Source organism: Candida margitis, assembly GCF_024628925.1.
Source record: "Candida margitis strain CBS 14175 chromosome Unknown scaffold11, whole genome shotgun sequence".
Classification (NCBI taxonomy): domain Eukaryota; kingdom Fungi; phylum Ascomycota; class Pichiomycetes; order Serinales; family Debaryomycetaceae; genus Lodderomyces; species Lodderomyces margitis.
The window spans coordinates 46,786-68,968 of record NW_026261726.1 but is presented as its reverse complement, the minus strand read 5'-3'; the positions used below and the strand labels follow the sequence as shown (position 1 = coordinate 68,968).

Genomic DNA, 22,183 nt, shown 5'->3' with positions numbered 1-22,183 from the left:
TGCCTTTCAACTACCTTTTTTTTTTTCAGAATATTCACTCTATGAGACAAAGTATGCCATCAAAGACTACAGATATATCGATCAAAGCCATTGCACCAATACTGTACACGTTATACTATGGAACATTCATCCACACACCAACATTAACCAATTTGGAGATTTCTTTCAACACTATAGTTGGTGTTAATTCACAAGGAGTAATTGATTATATTTATAAGGAGTACCATCCTATTGATCACAATAGTCAGTCGCCCATTGAATTTTTTTGCAAACAACAGGGGACATATACTGATGAAGATGTAAACTTTATTGACATATCTCGAGATTACACCAAATTCTTCTTTCCTGGATTCATAGATACCCATATACACGCATCGCAGTTCCCCAATGTTGGTATTGGGTTGGATACACCTTTGTTGGATTGGCTCAACAAGTATACGTTCCCACTTGAAAGTCAATTTTGTGGAGATGGTGATAAAAAGATGGAGTTTGCTAAATTGGTCTACACCAGAGTTATCCAACGCACGCTACTTAATGGAACTACATGCGCATCATATTTTACCACTATTGATCCTGAAACCTCAAATTATTTTGCTGAATTGTTGTTAAAGTTGGGCCAGAGGGGGTTTGTTGGCAAAGTATGCATGGATTGCAACGAACCTTATCCTAAATACGAAGAAAGTTTAGAGGACTGTATCAAGTCAATGAACAAGATAATTGACCATTTGGATGATATAAATCCTGAGTTTGACACCTTGGTGAAACCGATAATTACTCCCAGGTTTGCTCCTGTTTGTACACGGGAAATGTTGACATATTTGGGCAATTTAAGCAAAAGAAAGAGTTTACCTATACAAACCCACATTAGTGAGAATAAACTGGAGATTGAGTTGGTGGCTAAGATGTTTCCTGATTGTGGCAGCTATGCCGAAGTCTACAACAGGTATAACTTATTGAATGAGGCTACTATTTTGGCCCACTGTATTCATTTCTCACCCGAGGAATGTCAGCTAATTGCTGATAAAAATTGTTCAGTATCGCATTGCCCTACTTCAAACACATTTATCTCGAGTGGAGAAGCTCCCATACGCAAATATCTATACGATTACCACATAAACGTTTCGTTGGGTACTGATATAAGTGGCGGATTTGATTCAAGCATATTACATATCATAAAGCACGCAATTTTGGTTAGTCATCACTTGTCAATGAAGCCTGTGGAAGAGACAGCTATTGATTGCAAATTATCCATGACTGAAGGGTTGTACATGTCAACTATGGGAGGTGCAAGAGCAGTTGGGTTGGAAGACCAAATTGGGTCGTTTACCAAGGGCAAGAAGTTTGACTGCCAATTGATTGATTTGTCAACTACTACTACTACTACTACTGCAACTGATGTTTTTGCATGGCAAGTACCTCAAGCTAGTGAGTCAGCGGATGTTAAATACGCCAAGATGGTTGATTTATTAGGCAAATGGGTGTTTAGTGGTGACGACCGGAATTGTGTTGCTGTATGGTGTAATGGGAGGCAAGTTGTTGATAAAACAACAACGACTGGAGTTGATGCAAAGTCGAATGGGGTAGAGTAACTCATAGAAACTATAGAAACAAAACTAGAAAGACGAAATTGTTCCTTTGAGCTTTTGTACTACTGTCTTCTGTCTCTCCCCCTCACAAAATAACTTTTAGTCTTTACATGTGGACAAAATCAAAGTAACTAGCCTCAAGAAAAAGTTGGTCCTCTATTATATTACTAAAAGAGTGACTGGCAATAGTAAGACCAAGAAAAGAAAAGAAGAAGGAGAAAAGTGGTATGACGTAGTGTGGGTTAAATTATAATCCATCTAAAGAGAAACATAAGCGCATAACTTAAACCAAAGTCTCATAGATGTTATAAGCACATGCAAAGTATCTTCCACCCACCTGAAGAACAAGGTTTCATTCCTTCATCGTTTAAGGCCACTAGTTCCTTTTTGGCTCGCCAAGTCCTCCATTGTAAATCTCAAAAACCCAAGGGAGAAATATCACAACTAACACACATCTTATATTGTCCGCTACCCCTGCAAGGCACAATAGACTTGTGGTTAAGTAATTTTACTCTTATTTTGTTCAGAGCTCAACCATGAATGGAAAGAAAGGGCAGTAGAAGGATGATGCATCGATATTGTCTGCCTCAGCTGTTTGTTTTACCTCTTCGGTTAAATTAATTTCAATTTTGTTTCTTTTTTTTTTTTTTCTTTTTTTCTTCCTTTTTTGCGTTTTGTTCCCCATACCTCCGGATTTTTACGAAGAAAAATAAATTGAAAAAAATAAATAGACGCCTCTAACCTAATCCTAACTCATTAACTTTGCTTCTCAGACAAAAAAACAAACATAATGTGTACTTTTGTTAAATGCAGACTAAAGTTGCAATAAATTAATCTCTCTTCTTTCACTCAGTCTGTCTCTATTGTTCAAAATAAATAAAAAATTTTCTTTTCTAAGTAGTTACACAAACAAACTCTACACACACAATAAGAATTTTATAAAATTAAAAGATCCACCGCGCTACCAGTTTAGGAAAGAAAATTTTTTCCTTCTTAGACCTCTCTCAAAAAAAAAAAATTAATTATATTTAATTTAAATACAAATAACCCACCCCATAGAAAAAGGTTATATACCAACCATTCATTATTCTTTAGATTTACACACTTTTGTATATATCCAGACCAATCAAACTTTACTACACTCATTACTCCAGTAGGACACTTGCCATATACTAGAGAGCCATCCCGCCACCATACTGCTTTGTTGTGTTTAACTAAATAATTTTTCCTTTTCCTTTCCTTTATTTTTTTTTTTCTAATTTTTTTGTGATCAAATATGTCAGATAAAGAAACTAAAGCTCAAGAGCAGGAAGTCTTGACGAGAATATCACCTAACCGGTCTAAAGATGAAGAAGATGGAGAATTGGGAGGTGGCTTACGAGACGAAGAAAAGTACTTTGAAGACTCCACTTCACTGGAGTTTGACATGGTTGATTTAGAAGCCAATGATGAAATATTACATGCCAAAATGAAATTAATCAATGATGCCATTGATGAAATTGGTTTCACTCCGTACCATTTGAAGTTGTTTTTCTTGAATGGTATGGGATACTGGACTGATAATCAGTTGAATTTCTTGGAGAGTACTGTACGTCAATTTATCAATTATCAATTTGGATACAAGTTCCCCGTCACTGCTGAAACTTATGCTGGTGGTATGATTTTAGGAGCATTGGTGTGGGGGTTTGGTGCTGATTTAATTGGGAGGAAGTTGGCTTTCAATTTGTCCCTTTTATTGAGTGCTATTTTTGCAATTATGGCTGGTATGATGGGTAACATGGCCAGTTACGCTTTATTCGTTTTGTTATCAGCTTTCGCTGCTGGAGGTAATTTGGTTTTGGATACTTGTGTGTTTCTTGAATTTTTGCCTCATAAGGATCAATGGTTATTAACTTTTTTTGCTTTGTTTTGGGGTATTGGTCAAACTATAGCTACTGCGTTGGGCTATGCCTTTTTGCCCAACAACACATGTGATTCAGCCGATTATTGTCCCTCGCATATAAACAAAGGTTGGAGATATGTGTGGTACACCAATGGATCCATCGTTTTGGCTATGGCTATTTTGCGTGTCACTGTCATTAGATTGAAAGAAACCCCCAAATTCTTGGTTGCCAACAACCGTGATGCCGAAGCCGTTGCAGTTTTGCAACATATCGCTATAAAATACAACCGTCCTTGCTCATTGACGTTGGAACAATTGTTGGAATGCGGCGAAATCAAGAGTAATTCCGATTATAGAAATCATTTCAATGTTAAAGGTACATTTGAGCTCATGTTTAAACATTTGAAAGTACTATTTGCCACTGCCAAGGCAACAAGATCAACCATTTTGTTATTCATTTCATGGGCATTCCTCGGAATTTCGTACCCGCTTTACTCATCCTTCTTGCCACAATACTTGGCCACAAGAGGTGCCAACATTTCAGCTTCCACTACTGGAGGAGTCTATCGTGACAACCTTATTGCCAATGCATGTTCTGTTGGTGGTCCAATTATAGCTGGTCTTATGTTGAAATTCATCCCCAAGCTCGGAAGAAGAGGAGTGATGTTCATTGGAGGTATAGCAACCATGGCGCTTTTGTTTGGATATACGCAAGTTAGAACTAGAGCACAAAATGTCGGGTTCACCTCAAGTGTTTACGTGGCATTGTATATCTACTATGGTGTCATTTTTGCATACACGCCTGAGGTCATGCCCAGTGCAGCAAGGGCCACGGGAAATTGTTTGTGTTTATTTGCTACGAGAATATGTACCGCCATGGTGCCCATCATTGCCTATTACTCAGATACATCTTCTGCTGTACCAATTTGGATCTGTGGTGCTTTCGTCGGTGTCATTGGTGTCATTGCATTGTTCCTACCATTTGAGCCAAGTAAACAAAGAGTGGTCTAAGAAGATATCAACTTATTGCATTTTTTTTTAATTTAAACCTGGAAAAAAGACACTTTGCATGCAAAAAAAAGAATAAAAAAGCAAGGAGATTACTATTATTCAACATTATATTAAATCGTTCATTTCATCTTTTCGTTAAAATGGCAATCTCGACTTGTCATTAGTCGTCGATTTGTCATTAAGTTATTTATGTACATTATATATGTACTATTGTATATTAAATATCATTCAACATAGGTAATTCCAACTGTAGAATGTAGAATGTGTATACTCCCGCTCCTCGCTGCTCCTTTCCCCACCTCGGTAGAAGGAGAAAAGAGTTAAAGTTAGTTCTAATGGATCCAATGCGAGGGGAAATTAAAGCCCTTCAATAGGGAGGCTTTGCATCGGAGAACGGATGAGTGATAGTAATTTAACAATCTAATGGCTGTTTAATCCCTTCTTTGACAGTGTGATAGCTTCCCCTCTTTCTATTGCAAAAGTAGAAAGTGTATTAGAGAGGTTGTATGTTCGTATGTTTGTGTCTTTTGAGGGAACGTGCACGTGGCCCTTAGACCTTTTTTGAGTAACTAGTCACATATGTACAAGATTTAATGCGTTAGCGAACAATTTACACCTTGTTAGTTTCTGTCATATGACTATTACTGTGGTGTCTGTAGATAACCAATGCAGATTTGTAAATTCGTAATTGGATTGCGTTGCGAATTGTGAATTATGAAAAACGTGGGCTGGGCTGGTGCTTTATCTCTCTCAAAAATTTAAAAGTTTTTCAAATTATCTGCAACACTTCTTTTATTTGAATAAATCATCTCTTTTAATATTACTCAAAACGGCAATGCTTTTCTAATCTAAAATAAAAGCTCGATTTTCATTGATCTGGCGTCACATTGTTTAAAACTCAGTCACAAGAGCTTCTCATGGGTTATATATAAGGGTACTTGAAAAACGCCGGTTTTGTCAAGACTCCAAAAATGTAATCTACGAATATTATTTTTTCCCCTTGCATTAGCCTAATTTTGCATTTGCAGTAATTCGAGTCAGATCCAAATATCAATCGGTCATGTCTGACATTGAAAAACAACAACAAGAACAAATAACACCCACGCTGACAATCGAATCGGGTACCTTAAACGAAGAAACAGAGATATACCAATTAAAGGATGAAGTATTAACGAAAAAGATGAAATTGATCAATGATGCCATTGATGAAATTGGTTTCACTCCCTATCACTTGAAACTATTCTTTTTGAATGGAATGGGATACTGGACCGATACCCAGTTGACATATTTGGAAAGTTCGGTGCGGACGTTTATCAACTACCAATTTGGCTACAAGTTCCCTGTGAGTAATGAAATGTTGGCAGCAGGATTATTAGTTGGGGCACTCTTTTGGGGCTTCTCTGCTGATTTGATTGGGAGGAAACTTGCATTCAATATCTCGTTGTTGTTGAGTGGATTATTCACCATAATTACCGGTACCATGTCGTCCATGGCCAGTTATTGTATCTTTGTGTTTTTGAGTAGTTTTGCCGCGGGTGGGAATTTGGTTTTGGACACTTGTGTCTTTCTTGAGTACTTGCCTCACAAGAACCAATGGTTGTTGACTTTTTTTGCCTTCTTTTGGGGTATCGGACAAGTTATTGCTGTGGCATTGGCTTTTGCGTTCTTGCCTAATAATTCTTGTGACTCGGCTGATAATTGCCCGTCTCATATCAATCGTGGTTGGAGATACGTCTACTATACTAATGGGTCAATCGTGTTGTTTATGTCGATTTTGCGATTGACAGTGGTGAGTTTGAAAGAGACGCCAAAATTTCTTGTGTCGAATAATAGAGACGCCGAGGCGGTGGAGATTTTGCACCACATTGCCACAAAGTACAATCGCAAATGTTCCTTAACGTTGGACGATTTGGAACTGTTGGGATCAATACAAATCAACGACGATTTTAGAAAACACGTCGATTTGAAAGGATTGTTAACCTTGGTCAAACACCATGTATCCATTTTGTTTAGTAACAAGAAAATGACGAGGTCGACTGTATTGGTCTTTCTTTCATGGTTCTTATTAGGAATTGCGTATCCATTATATTCGTCGTTTTTACCACAGTATCTAGCAACTAGAGGTGACAATATTTCTGCATCAACAACCCACGGAGTATACCGGGACAACTTGATTTCAAACACAACATCTATGGGAGGACCATTAATAGCTGGTGCTCTCCTCTACTTTTTTCCCATAATTGGAAGAAGAGGGGTCTTGTTTATTGGTGGTGTGACATCTATGGCTTTCCTTTTTGGATACACTCAGGTCAAGAATAGAGCCCAGAATGTTGCACTTTCATCAATTTCATTTGCAACTATTTACATCTACTACGCTGTATTGTATGCCTATACGCCAGAAGTGTTTCCCAGTGCCGCAAGAGGTACGGGGAATGCATTGGCAATTGCATGCACAAGGGTGGCGACTGTTATAGTCCCCTTAATTGCATACTACTCAGATACTGCTAGTGCTGCCCCTATTTGGATTTGCGGTGCTTTTGTAGGTGTTGTTGGACTCCTCGCTTTGTTGTTTCCATATGAGCCAAGCAAGCATAGAGTCGCTTAATGGAGTTTAGACTTCTTTTTATTATTTATCATCTGTTTTAATGTAATTCTATAATGGATAACGATAATTGATGAACTAGCTCTCCTTACTGCGCTTTCAAGCAGTACATTCTAACAGGGTATAACTCCTTTGGTAATCCTTTTTGTACATCGCTGGCAATTAATTTCAACCCTGCTTCAGTAAACAATTCTCTGAATTTTTTATCTGTTCTTGTTACCGAACTATCAGTTTCATCAAAAATGTCCTCTACTGGAGCAATGTTTTCCTTGACGATAATTGTACCATTCTCAATCAATGCACCTCGGCACGTTTTCCAAAATTCAACTAATACATCATCAGGTAATTGTCCTACACACCATTGGCACCAAACCAACCAATAACTCTTGTCAGGCACCCAGTCCTGCATACCAATATCATAAATCTGTCCCAATTTCCCAAGAGACTCAACCTGCTGTAATTCAACCGGCATTTGCTCAACAAATGGTTTCACAGGTTCAAGTAAATCAACTTTATCACTAACTTTCCAAAGGAGGTCACGAGTTATTCTACCAATACCTGCACCCATATCAATTGTGTACTTGGGATGGTCACCGCTATTCATTCGAGATGACAATTTACGCAAAAAGGTAAGTGATCCAACTATATCGGCTTTGGGCACTGGTGTCTGTTCACCAAATCCACCAAGAACCCCATTGACAGAAGCAGGCACTGAAGACCAGTAGGTGATGGCATCATCGTAATTGATCTGGGTATCTGGGACAACGCTATTGTCGACTTCGATATCTTCGGAATATTGTTTGACTGGCATTACTTGGCAAGTTGATGATGCTAGAGATGAGATGAACTCCGTTGATGAAATTTGTGTCGTAAAAAAATCGGTGAGAATACACAATTGCGACAGTGCTGTACAACACAAACAACAAGTTGCAAAGAGAGAGGGGAGCTGGGAGGGGGAAGAAATAAAAGTTACCAGATTTGCATCCAATCACGCCTTTGCTTGGACCGAACAAAGTCGATCCCTTTACAAAGACTATAATGCCTCTTTACCGCCGCACCCATCTTTTTATACTGTAGAACTTGTCTGCATTGACCTTCCTCATTTGTACATTCATAATTTGCTCACCCAAAAAAATACAAAAGAAAAGAGAAATAAAATGTCGTAAAAACGTTAACTGCATCTAAATTTGCAATAAAAAAAGTAGCTTCATATGAACTGACGAAACACTGTATTCAACCATGGATAGAAGAGTTACTCACATATAGTATAAATAATAAATTTACAATGATATTGATAAACGATGTGAAATATTCATGTATGGAGTGTATAAGAGGTCACAGGTCATCCACATGCAAACATCACGACCGACCTCTACTACAAGTCAGATCCAAAGGTAGGCCTGGTGTCTACGCTAATGGAAACCCAAACCATCGAGTGGCTGTATTTGCTGAAGAGATTGCTCCACCACCCAAAGAAGCTACAGATTCAGAAGACGGGTCCATCGAAACACCACCTTTATCGGAGCCATGGAAATCATGCAAGTCCCAGCCAATAGTTATACTAAAAGCTTCGTCGAAGCAGGTGATAGACTTGAGCAATGGAGAAATAGTGGGGCCATACGACGAGTCGAAAGCTACAAAAAGCACAGTTGAAAAACCGCCTCCACAACAACCAGTCATTAACGACGAAAGCTTTATCATATCGTCGGGATGCTGTGCACCAAAAGTGTCAAAACGCACGGGCTGTGGTTGCTGTGGCAACAAAAAGAAAGACATAAACAAGTCAAAAATATTACAAAAGTATATCGAAAAGAGGCTCAATAAGGAGGTGGCGCTGCCGCTTCCAAAACAAGTGAAATTCATTTCTGAATCACCTTACCAACAGGTCAACAACAATGGAACGAACCGAGCCCAAACCCCCGTGTTTGATGTTGTTCCAATCTCATCTTGCTCAATACCCGGTACATGCTGCTGTGGTAGCGACTGTAAGTGCGCTGGATGCGTGGTGCATGGGAATGCTCCTGAAATGCCAGAACAGCCACCACCACTACTTTCATCTCAAGCAAATAATTTGTCTACAAGTCCCTTGGTAAAAGCCAAAACGCTTGTTTTCAGCTCATATCCAAATAATGTTACAGTCCACAAGGCTTTGCCTATTGAACTGAATCAGGAGACAACGATGTTCAGTCAGCAGCAATCCGAGTTTGCTCCACAACCTTCTCCGGGTGCATGTTTATGTCCTCCTGATGCCTGTGATTGCACAAACTGTGAAGTGCATGGTATAATTGATGGCCACAAGTTGGATGAATATTTTGTCGACCAAGAAAAATTATTGAATGCATTAGTGTCAGATTTTGACTTCAATACGCTCATGTCGCTAGATTCTAATAGAGCACCTGAGCCTAAGCTTGAGTCTATGGCTGCATCAAATATCTCAACCGGTGGCTGTTGCGGGGAAAAATCCTCGTCAAGCTCACTACAGTATCCAGAGATGCTGCTGCAGACATTGTGCAACAGTAATTGGACGGAGTTGCTGAGCTATCCTAACTACATCGATTCTAATCACAACACCAAGTAGCTACTGATACCACAAGTTGCTGCCCCAACCGTGATAGCTAATGAGGATAACTATGTAAATATATATATATATAGAAGATTGCGTAAGTGACTGTATTTTATAGTTAGTTCACGTGACCATTTCCCACCCTTTTGTTTTGTTCCGTCGATTTTTTATATTGAAAAAAAAAAAAAAACGAAAAGAAAAGGAAAAATGAGCTTGAGCACTTTGAGGGGAGCTTGAAATAACCAACTACGACTACACGCTCCAAAGCAACTTCAGCAAAACCAATCTGGGATATGGAAGAACCTACTGATATATCTTTCTACATTGGGCAAGATGGGGTGGAGACGTTAAGAGCATTAGATGTCCCTTTAGAAGAAGGTGATGTAGTTTCCATCAATCTAGCAAATATCGATGAACAGAATCCTGATGAAATTATCCTGTTTCTCGCTGATACCAAGAGTGGGAAACATTATTGGATAATCGTGGCTCGAGCTTATTCCCAATTGGGAAAATTGGACGAAGCAGTTCAAATCATCAAGTCGGCGTTGGGTTCCGACAACTTTGGCAACGAAGATAAAAAGACCCTTCAATCGTTTTTAATATGGTTACATTTCAAATTTGCTTACTTGGGGATTAACAAAAGTTCCAACTTGGTGGAAGCAGGTACAGGGATTGCCGAATTAGCATCGAAGATCCAAAGCGATGCTCAAACTTCACCAGTCAACAGTACAAGTAACTTGTTGTCACAGGCTGTGTTGGCATTGTACCAAGGCCATGATGACGATGCATTGCAAATATTTGAAAAGATATTAAAGAGAGATCAAAATAATACATTTGCTTTGCTGGGTAAGGCGCAAGTGTTGTTGAATAAGTCGAAAAGCTATGCAATGGCTTTGAAATTGTTTCAACAAGTTTTGATACTAAACCCCACCACTAAGCCCGATCCTAGGTTGGGTATTGGATTATGTTGTTGGTTTTTAAAGGACGAGAAAATGGCAATCCAGGCATGGGAACGAGCACTTGAACTAGATCCAAGCAATGTAAAAGCAAGAATATTTTTAAATTTGGCCCATTTCCACAATGCGTTTAATAACTCGTGGAGTGACGAGGAGTTTGTCAATAACTATAAAGCTTGTTTGGTTGAGTTGTCACAGATCCACAAGAGCAATGTCAATGATACGACGGTCTTGTTGGTGCTCGTGTCGTACTATTATTCCAAGAATGAGTTTGACACTGTCGAAAGATTGTTGAGAAAAGTGGTCAAAGACATAACAGGAGACGAAAACTTGACTAAGCTCGCCACCCATTCCAAAGTTTCAAAATACGAGTCCAATGCATTGTCTGAATGTGGTACCTGGTTAGGAAGAATCAGATTTGCCGATGGTGATTTCACACAGGCGTCAAAATATTTCCAAGAAGCAATCAAGTTGAACGATTTGAACATAGTGGCCAAATTGGGATTGGGTCAATCGCAATACAGCCGTGGCTCGGTTGAGGAAGCCACATTGACATTTGAATCCATCTTACGCAGCAATGCCAATTGTTTGGAGGCAAATTACTCACTAGGTGTCATATATGCGAAACAGAGTTCAAAGAAGAAGAAGGAACTTGCAATTCAAGTATTGGAGCGATATATTCGACTTTCGAATAATAGAGGGTTATCATCGGCCAAAAATGATGCTGACTTTTTGTTGAACAAAGAGCCAGTTGCGTTGAATGCGTATTTGACATTGAGCAGTTTGTATGAGAGTATTGATTTATCGCAAGCACTTTTGTATTTAAACAAGGCGGTTGAAGCTAGAAAGCTGGTGGACAAAGACGTGCCCTTGGAGGTTTATAATAATATTGGAGTGTTTCAGTTTACCAAACAAAATTTCAAAGGCGCCTTGGAAAACTTTCTGTTGGCCATTGATAAGTTGGATGGGGCGGAATTTTTAAGTCCCGACGGCGATGTATTGGTCGATTTACCCGCAGATTTGAGAGTTAGTTTGACATTCAATTCAGCCAGGACAAAAGAACTTTCAGATGATAAAGAGGCCTTGGAGGCGTATCATTCATTGTTGTCGGAATGCCCCCACTATTTTTCAGCAAAGTTGCGTATTTTGTTCTTGTCATGTATACTGGAGACTAATTTGACACCAAGAGAGATTCAAACCGAAATTGATGAGCTATTGACGTTGAATGCATCTGACTTGGAAATTAGATCGTTTTACGGGTGGTTTGCCAAAAATTTTGGTAAAAAGTTGGGCATGAAGCCAGATGCAGATACGGCATTCCAAAAAGAGACTCTAGTTGAATATGACAAACACGATTGTTACGCTTTACTTTCATTGGCCAATATTTATTGTGTCTTGGCTAGAGATTTGAAAGGATCAAGTGTGGACGAAAAAAAGAGAACATACTATGTGAGGGCAACTGAGTTGTATACTAAAGTGTTGACCGTTGATAGAAAGAATGTTTACGCGGCACAAGGGTTGGCAATAGTCTATATTGAAAATAAGGAATCAACAAAAGGGTTAAATATTTTGAGGAAAATCAGGGATTCGCTTAATGATATCTCGGTTTATTTGAATCTTGGACATGTTTTATGTGATGTTAAGCAATACGGTAAGGCTATTGAAAACTACGAGCTTGCTTTGACCAGGTTTACCGATGGTAAGGATGTGAAAATTTTGACATTCTTGGGTAGAGCCTGGACACTTCGAGGATCAAATGAACAAAATTTGAGCTATTTTAAGACGGCTTTGGATTACACTAGACAAGCATTTGACTTGACCAAGGGTTTGAAATCGGCCTTGCGTTTCAATATATCATACATTCAATTCCAGATTGCTGACTTTATTACCAAACAGCCAGTTCAACAGAGACAACCACAGGATATAAGCGATGCAATTACTGGTTTGAATGAGGCTATAGAAACATTGGTGCAATTATCGTCTGATGAAGAAAAACACCCACCATATCCAAAGGATGAGTTGCGAGGTAGAGCCAATTTAGGTTCGAGTACATTATTGAACAGACTAACTAGTGCTCTTGATGAAACAAAGGAAAACATCGCCGAAGTGGAACATAGGCTTGAAACAGCAAAACAATTGCGAGAACAAGAAAAGGAGGCTGAACTTCAAAAAGAACAAGAGAGAATCAATGCCATGAAGGAGAAGGAGGCTGAATTGGCCAAACAAAGAGCAGCTTTGCAAGAACAAGCGCAACAATGGGCTGAAGAGTCGAGAATTGATGTGACGGCTAATGACGAGGAGGAGAATGATGACAAGTTATTTGAACAGGAATTAGAAGGGGGAGATAAAAAGAAAGGTAAAGGCTCATCAGCGTCAAGGAGTAAAGGTAAAGGGGGTAAATCAAAGAAGGGCAAAAATGCTAGGAAAATTGTGTCTGACAGTGAAGAAGAGCCAGAAGCTGAGTTTTCGGAGAACGAAACTAAATCGAATGGTAAACGACAATTTGTTTCTGATGACGATGAAGATGGTGATGAGGAGACGGTTTCTAATGGATCTAAGAGAAAGAAAACACTGCATTTGTCTAAAGAGTTTATTAAAGATAGTGATGAGGAATTAGAAGATGATGATCTCTTTGGAAATGATGACGAAGAGGAAAAGAGTGAAGAAGAAAAGGGTGAGGAAGGTAAAGGTGATGGCGATGAAGCAGAGAGCGAGAAAGAGTAGAGGAAGAGAAGAGTATTGAACTTCTTGTACTATTAAATATATATGTATATATATGCTCCCAATATAAATCATTAAATTCGTATGTATGTATGTATGTATGTATTACCGTTTCTACTCTTTCAACCATTGTCTCATCAACTTGTTACTTTCACTGGTATCTTTAAACAATTTTTTTTCAAATTCATCCAAAGTATAAATAAATTCAGTATTGAAATGTTTTGAATGGATATTACTAGCATAATTGTTGATTTCATAGCTTCGTATTTTAACCATTTCCATAATTTGGTCAACCAATTTCGGTTCATAAAACAATTTCCCCCATTTTTCAATCATTTTATAGTATTGTGATGATAATTTATGTAGATCTAATGATTTGGCATCGGATTTAATGGCATTCAACACTTTATCATTGATGAAATCGGGGTCGATTAAGGATATGAATGATGAGTCAGAGTTTGTCACTTCGAGAACGGCAAGGATTTCAGCGAGCCAGAATGGTAGTTCGAGTTTGGTGCCCAGTTGGATGGGTTTGCCGGGGTTGCCTTCAAGGTAGCCTAGGCCGGGGATTGTATGGTTAAATTGACAGGGTAATTTTTCTGCATCAGCTAGAATATCATCGATATCGTAGTATGACATTGTGAAAAGGGAGTTGTTGTATTGGTGACTATGGGGTTAGGACCGTAATGGTGATGTTTTGGTTTGCTTGATTTGGTTTGGTTTTTTTTTCTGACGCGTTGTGTTATTTCATTTGCAGTTTGTACGTATACCACAGACAGAAAGATCATAGTGTAAGATCAATTACTCTAATGGATGAAAGGGGTGCTGCGTTTACTAAATTTGGTGAAGCAGGAATTGAAGAGGCATACTTATTTACTGGCATGTATACCAATGGATCTTACTTAAACTATCACAACACACGCTCTTCATTGGCAACTTATTCCATTCACTTCAATATTGATGTGCCTATAGCTCTGTGGTATGGTGAACTTATTCACTGACTCAAGGTACAACCAACAGTTTATCCTATTCTACGGAACTTTAATATTGATGTTAGATGTTAGATGTAAATGGTATGGAATGCAAGTAATTTAAATATTACACAAACTCATAAAAAAATAAGAATCTTAATTTTAATTTTATTAGAAAATCTCTTTCCCCATCTCTCCCTTCATCCCCCCACATTCATCGGAGCTATTCTTTCCACAGTTGTACATAACTTGGATATGTGAAAACAATGACAGACTCAAACTCAACCAATACCAACCAGCTAGAGAGAAATACTACCTCCCCCAACGAACAAGCAAATGCTGAGGAGATATCGCCTTTAGTGCAACAAGAGCAACCACCTTCGCCCCACGTGAGCAATACCTATACCACTGAGCAAGACAGTACCACTACAATGAGCCAATGTAGTTCCCAGTCGGATGAACTAACTCCTCTACTAAGCACGTCTGAAATCCCGCACCACTCATTTCTACGGAGAATTTTTGATCCTAACTGGCTTCACGTTGCCTTTATTGGTGTCATCATCTTGATTGGACTACTCGTTATCACATTCAATAATATACAATCAGTTGTTAACGATGCCATTGATTTACAAGTTTATAATGCTACTTTTGCTAATTTCACGAGTCGCGGGGTAAATGTGCATGTACAAGGTTCAGTCGAGATGAAATACCATTTAATGCACACAAACTTTATCCAAATTGCCATGATTAAATTGGGTGCTTTTGTACTAGGAGCGTTGAAGCTCCTGCTGTTGAAGCCTGTACAGTTGCATGCACAATTGGTTGACCTCAAAAGCCCCTTTCTTTATTTGGCAGATGCAAATCCACCGATGATTACAATCGAGATTGGCAATAGAGCCAAGACGCAATTAAATTTTTTAACTGAATGTACATTTGGCAACACTGAGTTTTTGCAATTTTTGAAATACTATTACCAATTATCGGGTGACGATATAAATTTACGAGTAAAAATGATTGCCGAGGAAGTCAATGTCAATACATTGAAATTGGTCAATTTGAGACTACACAATGTTGAAGTAAGTGATTATTTGACGATAAACAAGAATGATTTAAAGACCGGATTAAAGATTAATAGGTTTGGTGTGACTTCGCCTGGAGTGAATATCATAAACTTGTCGGCCCAATTGGAGGTACCTAACCAGTTGGGTATTTCATTGAATGTTCCACCTTTGCAATGGGACTTGTTGTTTGATGATTGTGATGCACATTTAGTCAAAGTTGGGTCTTGGCGTACGTTGCCAACTAGGGTTGATGCCAGTAAAGGGATTACAGTTGATGTTGAAGGTGTAGTTGAGGATGTGCCTGGGCGCTTAATGGACGAATGTGAGAATAGCCTGCTAAGTCCCATTAATTCATTGGTTCAACAGTATTTAAGAGAAGAGCCAATCAAGTTTTACCTACATTTGAATGAGAAACAAAGTGTTGATGGTGTGAGTCAGGACTTGCACTGGTTATTTGATACGTTGAAGCGCATGCCACCGGCCGAACTTGCTGTGACGTTGCCAAGGATACATATCATGTCCAACAATTTCAGTATCAATTCGTGTGATTTGGCCATGAATCATACCGATGCGAGGCTGGAAAAAGAAGACAGTCATCGTGTGCTTCCTGGTAACATTAAAAGCAACTGCTCGATTGAAGCAGTCAATCCGACATCTTTAAATGTTGATATCGATCGATTCAAATGTAATGTCAGTTTGGGAATGAAGGATAAAACGTTAATGCAAGCTTGGTCAAGAGATTTTGTTTTATTGCACAGCACACAGTCAAAAGAACTTGTTCATGTTGATGTGAATGTTTCAGATTTAGATGTGGATGTTATTGACCCAGTTTACTTTGGCAAGGTTTTCAATAATGTCATCAACAAAGAAGAAACTGGTCTTGTTACAAACAGTGATATTTATGTAAATATAAGTTTGGCAAATGTGGAAATAAGCCTACCAGTTATTGGAAATGCAACGTTGCAAAAGTTGGAAATTCCATTTGTTAAGCTACCTCAAGCTTTTGATGTATTGCAAGAAGTGAATCCTGTACAATTTGGATCACTTGTACCGCAACTAGACGTTGAAGTTGAAGAAGTGTATTTCTTAGGATCCAATGACCATGAAGTTGAGTTTCAGGTTTTGGTATCGTTGTACAATCCGTTAAATATATCGTTGGAAATCCCTAAGTTGCAAGGCCAAGCAATACTGATTCAATTTGGACAAAATAAATCCAAATTTGGGTATGCTAGTTTGAAAGAAGTTTCATTGGCTAAACTCCAACGATCAAAAGTGGAAGCCACAGTTAAATTCAGTTATGACACATATTCAGATAAAGTGTTCCTACAAGATTTTATCAGTGTTTACATCTCTTCGTTTACCAAAGATTTGACTATTGATTTAACAAACAATTCTGTTGCCGGCAACCTGGGACTTGATGCATTTATGAGCCAAATCAAGCTACATGATGTCGTTATGCCTAATGTATCCTTCACCATACCGGAATACAATATAATCAATATCAATAATGAAAACGACGATGATGATGATGCGGTACCAACAATACCCAACCAAATAGCTAAACAGGATGCAGGAGTATTCATCATTGAAACAACAATCCATGTATTTACATCCGATATTGAGTTGAAAATCTACAATCCAATATCCAATGCCGAAGTCAGATTAGAAGTGTTTCAAGCATTTGCCAAACATGAAGATGTCGTACTTGGATACATGAGTCGCCGTGAAGTTATTGATCTACAACCAGGGTTTTACGTAACTCCCAGAATCCCCATCAAGATTGAAAATGGAGCTGCTTCCGAGATTTTGAAACGAGCAATTAATGGCGATCTAAGTATTGATGTTATGGCGGATGTTAATGTCGGATTTGGCTTGTTTGGTTTACGATTGATTTACAAGGGGAAGCAATTGGTGTCAAGGATTAGGTTGTAGGAGGAGATTGAAGCCAAATACTATTTTATATAGAGATTAATTAGTTTAAATGAAAGAGATGTTAAAAGGAAACGGGACATCCATTGGTGATTGTTTTAATGTATGAGTTACATAGTAGAACCTTTCTGGTGGTAGCGTTTGAGTCTAGATTCTCCCTGGTTAGCAGATCAGGCGGTGTTTTTATTTTGTTGTTTTCTTTGGGTAGCGTCTAATTGTAATATGCAGAATCTATTAATAGCATAACCTCCAAACCGCAGTACTACATGTTTGTTTGTTGTGATATTAATTTCCCAATTGGGACATACAACTGTCAAAAGAAGAAATGTATGTACAAATTGAGCAGCATGCACGACTAGTAGCAAAAAGAAGAAAAACCGAAAAGTGAATCTAGCACCAGTGGTAGTAATGGTGCTACTACTATTACCACCATTACACATTACTACCACTTGAGGTAGTAGTACCTCTACTAATTGCTCTTTGCATAACATAAACTTAATACTGAACAAATCAAAACAGAAAGATACTAGAAGTAGTGAAGAAAATAAATCAGGCAAGTCTCTGTCTATATGCAGTACATACACCCTTCCTCTAAGAAATTTTTTTTTTTTTCTTCTTTCTTTCTCTTTCTCTCAGTCTCTCTTTGATTTGTTTCAATTTTGTTTATTTTGTTCATATTTTTGGGAATTTAAACAAAATTGGCCGATCTGTTTTATTCTGATTTTCATCCAGTTGATCAGTAACTTTCTTTCTACACATCCACCCACTCGCTATATTACCCATCTACAAATCTTTATTTGATACCCCTCCCACCATTAATATCCACTTCATTACACTCCACAATCGTTAGTAGACCAAATAGCAAACAAATAATAATGGCTTCCTTCACTAAAGTTTCCACTTTCCTCGCAATCATTGCTTCATTACAACAATTGACTGTTGCTACTCCACCAGCTTGTTTATTAGCTTGTGTAGCCCAAGTCCAGAAATCATCATCTCAATGTTCTGGATTGAACGACTTGTCATGCATCTGTTCCGACAAGGGAGACGATGTCAAGTCTTGTTTGGATAACATTTGTCCAAATGGTGATGCTGATGCTGCCAAGTCAGCTTTTGAAAGTTCTTGTTCAGGACACAGCGATGATAGCAGCAGCAGCAGTTCTTCGTCATCCGCTTCACCATCATCTTCATCTGAAGCTCAATCAAGCTCGAGCCAAGTTGAATCATCTTCAACTCAAGCTTCATCAAGTGAAGAACAGCAACAATCATCTTCATCTTCTGCTGCCGCTCCATCTGGTTCATCATCAGTCGAAGCTCAATCTACATCTGAAGCTGCTTCAGCTGCCCCATCTTCATCATCAGTCGAAGCTCAACCTTCTTCATCTGCTGCTGGTGGTAACGGTGGTTCCGGCCAAGAATCCACTTCATCTCAAGAGCATGCATCATCTACTTTGCAAACTTCTTCAGTTGCTGCAGAATCTACCTCTTCTTCAGCTGTCGCTTCTGTTGCTACTCAAACTGAAGGCTCAGGCGCCAACAAGGTTGGTTTGGGAGCTTTAGTTGGTTTAGTTGGTGCTGCTTTATTATAAGTTTAATAGACATAAGCAGTGATGGGATGAACAGAACACAGAAAGACTGTGTTTTTAAAAAGAAAAAGAAGGGTGACAGACATACAGAGAGATGGAAAAGCTGACTTAGTTCTGTGTCTGATCGTATTTTATTTGGTTTCTTTGACACGTTGGTTCATCTTTATGAACTAACGTTCGTTGTGCTTGTTTTTCAATTTTTAAGTAGATTTTTATTATATAGTGAATACTCAAAAGAAAAGTTTGATACTTACGTATTTTGTAAGAGTTTTGAACAATGTTAGCCAATTTTGTAATCTATCAGATCTTTAATATATGCTCTAGTTTATTTGGTTGGCGTTGAATCGTCTAAATACAAGTTGACATTTCTATCCTAAATCTATATTCACTCTATTAAAATTCGTTTCACATGTTCATAAACAACAAAAGTAATACAAGTGGCAGGAACAACTCTAATGATATTGGCACTCAATCCTTTATAGAATGCCGTTATTCCACCTTCATTGAAATACAAAGTTTGAATCACCTGCATTATAGATGTATGAGACTTTTGACTATTTTGTAATCGTGATTTGACAACTTGGGTAGGGTACATTACCAAAGTACTGATTATTTTCGATAATGCTGAAGTGTATAAGTATTGTGTTGTTGATAAATGTCGAGGAGCAGTCGCAGTCGCAGTCGCAGTTGCAGTTGCCGCTGTAGTTGTTGTTGTGGTGGTGGTGGTGGTGTTGGTGGTGTTAGTAGGTGTAGTTTGCTCACCATTTACTACACGATGCTTGAAAATATAATTCTTTAGATGATCATAAATGGTAATTTGTAAACTAGCCTGTAATACCTGAAACATACTAGGTATGGATCCTTTCCAAAAACTGCCAATGCCTTCGTTATGAACCATGGTTCGTATCCCATCAAACAATGACTTATATGCACCTTGTTCATTTGTCGGCTTGGCTATTATACGTGTCTTTAGAACCCAAATGGGGTTAGTCAAAATTGACGTCACGACCCCTGCCAATGACGAACTAGCAAAGTAATTTAGGGTTAAATTCGGAGTATGTATGTGATTTTTGAATTCGGCGTAAAGAGCAAAATAACAACCCCATGCCGATATATTACCAATCAAATTAGGCAGCAACCCACGGTAATACTGAACCAAATAATTGATGCCAAGGGGGAAATGCTTGCGTGTACCTAATTTTAAATAGTATGGCATCGACAGCAACGTTGCGTCTTGATTAATCTGTCGTATGACATTGAATACCGATTGGAATGGTCTCTTATTTGTTTGTATTGTCTTGTTACTGTGGCTTTCTTTAGAAGCATGTGATAATTGGAGTCGTATTTTGATTATGTCGAGGGGGTGAGTAATGATTGTGGTTGTGAACCCAGCACAAAGTCCCGCTATTGATTCAATTTGTCGTGATGATAATCTTGAAGAAGTAGCTACTGAGGAGAGACTTTGGTGGTGGTGGTGGTGGTGGGAGTGGGGGTAATGTGGTTCATTGCCGGCATCTTGTTTATTCATTTATGAGATTTTCGAAGTGAGACTTCTTGACACATATGTAGATGATGTGATAGATCTGGGGAATCGCAAAGAGTTGCAAAGAATTTTTCATGATTAATCATCATCAGCAACTGTTTTAGTATTAATGTCGCGGAATAACAGTTTGTCCTTATCAAATCGCGACATTGAAAATTTGCATTACGCTAAAAATCGCTATATCTATCTTTTCCTATAGAACATTATTCGATCATAAAGTGGGTAAGAGGGTTTAGGAGAAAGAGTCAACTCTTTCAAAGTTCTTTGATTGTTTATGTTATTATATTTATGTACAAGATCAAAATAAAAAAAAAAAAGACAAGACATCTTCACTGACAGAAATAATGAAAGCTTTCGTTTTATGATCATTTCCATTATCTTCTTCAATAGTCAATATCTCTCATTCTAATTCACAATTGAAACCATTTCAACCTCTCTCCTCCGCCTTCGCCTTCACCCCACTCCAATAGGGTTTAAAATAAAATCTCATCAATTAAAGGCCACACACACACACTCTCTCTCTCTCTTTTTCTTTCCACGTCAAACTGCAAGGTAATCTACCTTTTGTTTAAGCAGATGGAAAAGGAGACAATAGATTCAAGATCGATGGCTTGTTAGGTGAAGCAGCCCAACCTAAATACAAGACAAATGGAATGAATCCATAATGAGCAATCGTCTTTGAGTAATCTAAAAGCTTGATGATTCTTTCTTTTGATTCATCGGATAAGGTTAATTGGTAGGTATTTCCTCTTGATGGGATAGATTCAGCGGCCATGGTTGGATAAAAATAATTAGATATTGTTTGATTTTTAGGTAATGAACAGCTTTTCCTTTCTGATGATTATGATTCTGCCGAGTTTTCTTTGAAAGATTTTACATTTAATTTTTTTTTTTCTCGCCCTGGGATAAGTTTTGTTTTGTTGCGCACGACTTTCATGGTGTGTTTTAACGGTTGCAAATGGGGGTATACATCGAGTGGTGGTATTGGTAATGTAGTTGGTGAGTATATGAAGTAGAAAAGTATATTGCTAATGGGTTGTAATACTTTGAGGCTTTTAATTGTTTGTTGGTTTTTGGATTCCATTTTGACATAATCTTTTACAACCAAATATAACTAGTAAAACAGGATCGAGATACGTAGTGGTCGTATATATGCAAGTGCTGAATGTAATAAAGTATTGTTAGAGTTTGAATTTAGAAATAGTCTCAATCGTCTTTTTGGTTATTGAGGTGTATTGCAATTGATTCAGATTGATATATTGTTGACTAGAATTCTAGAGGTGATTAATTGGGATACATCAGTTCCTTTTCACGAAAAAGAATGCAATATATTTCAATGGGAAGAGGTGAACCCAAGAAAGAAGTTTGAAGACGCTTCTCCGTGATAGTCTTGGTACAAATATGAAAATTCAACCTCGAATATAAGGATAACAGCGTCTAGAAGAATAGTGTGGTTCACTCAATTTTGATCACTGGGTTAGTGTCATCTCAATTCGAGAGGAGCAAGGGTAATTATTCCTCATTACACTCAAGGCTACGCTCAGCAGTCGGTTCCAAAAGCCAAAGTGAGAAATTGTTAATGATTTACATAAGAGGTAGTGACACTTTGCTGGTGAAAAAAGAAACAGGAAAACAAAAAATAGGGACTAAAATTAACCAAAAGGAATACACCCCCCCCCCCCCCCCCCAAAAAAAACAAAAAAAAGTTTGACACTTGAGTTGAACTCACTCTATTCTCTATTTAAACAAATAGGATTGACTTTCCATTGGGT

At 38.2% G+C, this 22,183-nt stretch overlaps 11 protein-coding genes across 11 annotated transcripts; 7 read left to right on the top strand and 4 right to left on the bottom strand. All coding sequences in view use genetic code 12, as the record gives it.

Moving 5' to 3' along the window:
• Positions 1–53: 53 nt before the first annotated feature.
• On the top strand, positions 54–1,589 carry CANMA_000158 (guanine deaminase; the record flags this gene model as incomplete). The annotated part of the gene is made up of 1 exon (XM_051813559.1): positions 54–1,589. The coding sequence occupies one exon, from the start codon at positions 54–56 to the stop codon at positions 1,587–1,589; it is 1,536 nt and encodes a 511-aa protein (XP_051674165.1).
• A 1,273-nt stretch (positions 1,590–2,862) lies between these two features.
• CANMA_000157 (uncharacterized protein) lies at positions 2,863–4,479 on the top strand (the record flags this gene model as incomplete). The annotated part of the gene is made up of 1 exon (XM_051813548.1): positions 2,863–4,479. The coding sequence occupies one exon, from the start codon at positions 2,863–2,865 to the stop codon at positions 4,477–4,479; it is 1,617 nt and encodes a 538-aa protein (XP_051674164.1).
• Positions 4,480–5,539: 1,060 nt separating this feature from the next.
• On the top strand, positions 5,540–7,084 carry FGR2 (Fgr2p; the record flags this gene model as incomplete). The annotated part of the gene is made up of 1 exon (XM_051813537.1): positions 5,540–7,084. The coding sequence occupies one exon, from the start codon at positions 5,540–5,542 to the stop codon at positions 7,082–7,084; it is 1,545 nt and encodes a 514-aa protein (XP_051674163.1).
• An 85-nt stretch (positions 7,085–7,169) lies between these two features.
• On the bottom strand, positions 7,170–7,892 carry CANMA_000155 (N-terminal protein methyltransferase; the record flags this gene model as incomplete). Its single annotated transcript, XM_051813526.1, has 1 exon — positions 7,170–7,892. The coding sequence occupies one exon, from the start codon at positions 7,890–7,892 to the stop codon at positions 7,170–7,172; it is 723 nt and encodes a 240-aa protein (XP_051674162.1).
• Positions 7,893–8,366: 474 nt separating this feature from the next.
• Positions 8,367–9,659, top strand: MAC1 (Mac1p; the record flags this gene model as incomplete). The annotated part of the gene is made up of 1 exon (XM_051813515.1): positions 8,367–9,659. The coding sequence occupies one exon, from the start codon at positions 8,367–8,369 to the stop codon at positions 9,657–9,659; it is 1,293 nt and encodes a 430-aa protein (XP_051674161.1).
• A 278-nt stretch (positions 9,660–9,937) lies between these two features.
• CANMA_000153 (uncharacterized protein) lies at positions 9,938–13,324 on the top strand (the record flags this gene model as incomplete). Its single annotated transcript, XM_051813504.1, has 1 exon — positions 9,938–13,324. One exon carries the CDS (start codon positions 9,938–9,940, stop codon positions 13,322–13,324), a length of 3,387 nt encoding a protein of 1,128 aa, XP_051674160.1.
• Positions 13,325–13,435: 111 nt separating this feature from the next.
• Positions 13,436–14,204, bottom strand: PSF3 (DNA replication protein; the record flags this gene model as incomplete). The annotated part of the gene is made up of 2 exons (XM_051813494.1): positions 13,436–13,988; positions 14,191–14,204. 2 exons carry the CDS (start codon positions 14,202–14,204, stop codon positions 13,436–13,438), a joined length of 567 nt encoding a protein of 188 aa, XP_051674159.1.
• Positions 14,205–14,558: 354 nt separating this feature from the next.
• On the top strand, positions 14,559–17,285 carry CANMA_000151 (uncharacterized protein; the record flags this gene model as incomplete). Its single annotated transcript, XM_051813483.1, has 1 exon — positions 14,559–17,285. The coding sequence occupies one exon, from the start codon at positions 14,559–14,561 to the stop codon at positions 17,283–17,285; it is 2,727 nt and encodes a 908-aa protein (XP_051674158.1).
• Positions 17,286–18,157: 872 nt separating this feature from the next.
• Positions 18,158–18,871, top strand: SSR1 (Ssr1p; the record flags this gene model as incomplete). Its single annotated transcript, XM_051813472.1, has 1 exon — positions 18,158–18,871. The coding sequence occupies one exon, from the start codon at positions 18,158–18,160 to the stop codon at positions 18,869–18,871; it is 714 nt and encodes a 237-aa protein (XP_051674157.1).
• Positions 18,872–19,253: 382 nt separating this feature from the next.
• CANMA_000149 (flavin adenine dinucleotide transporter) lies at positions 19,254–20,396 on the bottom strand (the record flags this gene model as incomplete). The annotated part of the gene is made up of 1 exon (XM_051813461.1): positions 19,254–20,396. One exon carries the CDS (start codon positions 20,394–20,396, stop codon positions 19,254–19,256), a length of 1,143 nt encoding a protein of 380 aa, XP_051674156.1.
• A 583-nt stretch (positions 20,397–20,979) lies between these two features.
• Positions 20,980–21,186, bottom strand: TOM7 (Tom7p; the record flags this gene model as incomplete). The annotated part of the gene is made up of 1 exon (XM_051813450.1): positions 20,980–21,186. The coding sequence occupies one exon, from the start codon at positions 21,184–21,186 to the stop codon at positions 20,980–20,982; it is 207 nt and encodes a 68-aa protein (XP_051674155.1).
• Between the last annotated feature and the right edge of the window lie 997 nt (positions 21,187–22,183).